This window comes from Coffea eugenioides, chromosome 6, assembly GCF_003713205.1.
Source record: "Coffea eugenioides isolate CCC68of chromosome 6, Ceug_1.0, whole genome shotgun sequence".
Taxonomy (NCBI): Eukaryota; Viridiplantae; Streptophyta; class Magnoliopsida; order Gentianales; family Rubiaceae; genus Coffea; species Coffea eugenioides.
Window position 1 is genome coordinate 48574729 of NC_040040.1, and position 4590 is coordinate 48579318.

A 4590-nucleotide genomic window follows, 5' to 3' on the forward strand; every position below is an offset into this window, starting at 1 on the left:
ACTGATAGACGAAACAACTTAATGCATTTGTGATCCTTATTCAATTTGTTAACATAAACCCAACTTAGAAAATTCATTTAGAAAATGCATAAAAGAAATACATCCTAAAAAGCTAGTTTCCAAGAGGACTAGGGTTTACAGAAGCAAAAGCGAGGAGCTCTAGATTTTCATCGAATATAGCCATGTCATCTTCTGGGAGCTCGACTATTCCATCACCGCGTTGTGTATCCATTAGAATTGCCAAATTTCCAATAGTTAAACATCTATTCTGGCGGCTCCCAGTGTATATCCATAGAGGCTTAGCCCATCTTATTAACGGTGGCAACTGCATGCCCTATCTTGCTCACAAGAAATTCCAGCTCTTGATTAGAATCTTGATCAGATTGAGCACAAGCTTCAAACACCATATTTCCAAATGAATGCGAGGGTAAAAGGGGTGAACATCTGGACCTCAGACTCACTGGGAAGACCAACAAGGGTTTTTTTTCTGAGAAACATGTCTTGCTTTTGAAGCTGCCATGGCGGATTTTCATAGAAGTCCCGTAACAACCTTGACTGAACTTGGTTTTCGGGAAGATGAACTAGCTGCTTTGGCTTTAAGTGGATACAAGGCTGAGCTATCAAAAACAAATCTCTTCATCGCATAATTAACACACGTGTTCATCTGAGAATTGGGTACCAAAAAGGATGCTTCTTCAGAGAAATTGGAAATAGGAGGAAACAAAGAACTTGAAATGAAAATGGGCCTTATTTGTTCTGATGATTTGCTGGTTATGGCTGCCCAAACGTTCATGAAGGTTGACATAGACATGCCATCAAAAATTTTGTAGGAGGCATTCAGGCCAATGGCGATCCCACCGCAGTCAAATATGCTTACCTGAACCATCAGCATATATCTTTGTGATAATATTTCCAAATTACTTGGATTGAATGCAAATAGCCAATTTGTCAAGTCACTTTCAGGCATCCTCAAAAGATCTGAAAGTTGAATGTCTGCATGAGCTGTTGATGTAGTTTGCAAAATAGGAAAGGTTTGCACCTTTTGAAGCACCCTTTCACAGTGAAACTTCATGTTCCTTTGAAAGGGTACATGTGAACAGTTTCTAACAGTTTTTTGAATATTGTGGGTGTATAAATCAATGGGTTGAACACCAGAAAACCAACTGAAGCATTTTTATTCTTGACTAGACAAATCCAAGAACTTGCTACTTGGTTGTTTAATTAGAATTCATTGTATCCTAGAGTTTTTACCCAGAAACCGGATTAGCAAGATAGTGGGGGCAATCAAACTTCAAGGAAAGTGATTACACGCCTTGAATTCATCAACTCTTGATCCCCATTTATGTAAACTTATTTCTATAGAATTCTCTCTTGATTTTTTCTGGTTTGACTCAGTGCAATCTTGTCCTTCTATATTATATTTTTCCTACAATCTTGAAGTTTGACCGATTGACAAGAATGGAGTCTACACAAGAAAGTGCTGTCAAAGTTATGAACCAAGATTTCGTTAAGTTAGACAAACTTGATGGAACCGGAACCAACTTCAACCGTTGGAAGGACAAACTTATGTTCTTTCTCACTGCATTGAAGGTGGCTTACATTCTCAATCCAAATCTTCCAGAAATTCCTGTTCTAGTGGAGGGTGAGTCCGAGGAAATGACAAAGCAAAGGCAAAAGCGTGAAAAGGATGAGATTATCTGCCAAGGCCACATTCTCAACACCCTCTCGGATAGTTACTACGATATGTTCCAAGGAGTACGAAATCCAAGGGAAATTTGGGCTGCAATTGAGCGAGAGTATACATCCCAAAAGCAAGCACAGATAAGTTTCTTATTAAGAAATATTTTGAGTTCAAGTTGGTTGATTCTTTTTCTCTTATGGACCAAATTCATAATCATCAAGTGATAGTTTCTAAACTTAAAGATTATGGTGTTGAAGTTTCTGAATCTTTCCAAGTTGGTTCAATAATTGCTAAGTTGCCACCATTATAGAATGATTACCAAAAGAAGTTGCTTCACACTTCTGAAACTTTAACTCTATCTAGTGTTTTGAAACATCTTAGAATTGAAGAAGGGGCCAGAATACTTCAAAAACTAGAAGTTAACGATACTCCTAAGACTAATATGGTTGAAGAGAAAATGAATTCTGGTAGTAAGAGAAAGAGGCCTGAGAATACTAATTCAAAAGACAATAAGAAAAAAAATAGAAATTATTACAATTGTGGCAAAAAAAGCCATTATAAAGCCGAGTGCAAACTCAACAAGAAACAAAAGAAAAATGTTGCTCCAAGTGCTAATCTTGTTGATGAGTGTGCAGAAATTGTAGCAATGATGACTTTTGTTACAGTGACTGAACTTCATATGACGACATCTACGCCTTCAAAGGATTGGTGGTATGATTCTGGTGCTGCAATTCATGTTTGCAATGATAAGAATCAGTTCAAGAGTTATGAACTTCTTGAAGGTTATGAAGTTGTCATGGCAAATGGAGTGAGAGCCAAGGTTCATGGCAAAGGGGATGTGCATCTTCAATTCACATCCGGTAAAAAGTTAGTCCTTACCAACGTACTTCATGTTCCTGATGTTGTTAAGAATTTAATGTCTGCGGACATTCTTAACAAGAAAGGATTGAAGGCTGTACTAGAGTCAAATAATGTAATTTTGTCAAAGAATGGTGTATTTGTAGGGAAGGGCTATTCTTGTAATGGAATGTTCAAGTTGAGTATTACTAAAGTGAATGATATTTCTGTTTACTCTTTGGCTTCTACTTCTTCTACTTGTTCTTATTTTTTGTGGCATGGTAGGTTAGGATATGTAAATCATAAAGTGTTGAAATTTATGACTAAAGAAGGCCTAATTTCCTATGATGACTTTGAAAATAAGAAATGTGAAACTTGTGTTCAAGCCAAGATTACAAGGTTGCCTTTTCCTAAAGTTGAACGACAAACGCAGATGCTTGATCTTGTGCACTCTGATGTGTGCGAATTCAATGGTTTTCTAACTAGAGGAGGAAATAGATACTTTGTCACATTCATAGATGATTGTTCTAGGTTTGTGTATGTGTATCTTATGAAACACAAAGAAGAAGTGTTTAGTATGTTTAAAACATACAAAGCTTTAGTAGAAAATCAATTGAATAAGAAAATTAAAATTTTGAGAAGTGATAGAGGGGGTGAGTACTTCCCTAGTGAATTCTCGAAATTTTGTGAAGAAAGTGGAATTGTACACCAAACCAGTGCACCATACACACCACAAAAAAATGGTTTGGCAGAAAGGAAAAATCGAACTCTTGAAGATATGGTTAATTCCATGCTTGTGAGTTCAGGGTTGCCAAATAATTTATGGGGTGAAGCTTTGTTAGTTGCATGTCATGTTCATAATAGAATTTCTTCCTTAAAAACTAGAATTTCTCCATATGAAGTGTGGAAAAATAGAAAACCAAATCTGTCTTATTTAAGGATTTGGGGCTGTATAGCTTACTATAGGGTCCCTGATAATAAAAGGACTAAATTGGGACCTAGAGCCCTTAAAAGTGTGATCGTTGGCTATGCAGAAAATTCGAAAGCCTATAGACTACTTGATCTTGGTTCAAATATAATAGTTGAGTCAAGGGATGTTGAGTTCTTTGAAAATAAGTTTTCTTAAGACTCAACAGTTACTATAGGTCCATCCTCTCCAAATGCAACTTCTTCTAGTGTACAAAAAGAAAAGAAATTGATACTCCTAGTGAACCTAGGAGGAGTCAGAGACAAAGAAAAGAAAAACAATTGCCCCACGACTTTGTGTCTCTTCAAGCTATTGCTTTTCTAGTAGAAGGAAATAGAGATTCTCTACTAAATAAAACTCCAATTTTTGTTGAGTGTAGAGGATGATCCTAAAATATATGATGAAGCTATGAAATCGAGAGATGTTGCATTTTGGAAAGAGGCTGTGAATGATGAAATGGACTCAATATTGTCTAACAATACTTGGGTTCTTGTGGACTTGCCTCAAGGTTCTAAACCTATTGGTTGTAAGTGGGTATTTCGCAAGAAATATGCCACTGATGGAACTATTCTTACTTATAAGGCTAGGTTAGTAGCTAAAGGCTATAGGCAAAAGGAAGGAATAGACTATTTTGACACATATGCACCTGTGGCTAGAATAACCTCTGTTAGAGTACTACTAGCCTTAGCTTCTGTTTTTAGCTTTCATGTGCATCAAATGGATGTTAAAATAGCTTTCTTAAATGGTGATTTGAATGAGGAGGTGTACATGGAACAACCGGAAGGTTTTATACTCCCGGGTAATGAACATAAGGTGTGTAAGTTAGTGAAGTCTTTATATGGCTTGAAACAATGGCATGAGAAATTCGAATCTGTCTTACTCTCTAGTGGATTTAGGTACAATAATGCTGATAAGTGCATTTATTCTAAATTTAATAGTGAGTATAGTGTAATTATCTGTTTGTATGTGGATGACATGCTAATTGTTAGTGCTACACTTAAAGGTGTAGTAGAAACTAAGAAGTATTTGTCTTCTAAGTTCAAAATGAAAGATCTTGGTGAAGTAGATACTATCTTAGGGATTAAAGTTAAAAGACATAGTGGGG

The 4590-nt window shown here is 36.3% G+C and overlaps 1 protein-coding gene across 1 annotated transcript; it reads right to left on the minus strand.

Moving 5' to 3' along the window:
* Window positions 1–529: 529 nt before the first annotated feature.
* Window positions 530–1072, minus strand: LOC113774310 (vinorine synthase-like). Its single transcript, XM_027318861.1, has one exon. It carries the CDS (start codon window positions 1070–1072, stop codon window positions 530–532), a length of 543 nt encoding a protein of 180 aa, XP_027174662.1.
* Between the last annotated feature and the right edge of the window lie 3518 nt (window positions 1073–4590).

What these genes read in the sequence shown, in the direction of transcription:
- LOC113774310 (XM_027318861.1), bottom strand. Translation starts at nt 1,072, where the DNA reads ATGAAGTTTCACTGTGAAAGGGTGCTTCAAAAGGTGCAAACCTTTCCT.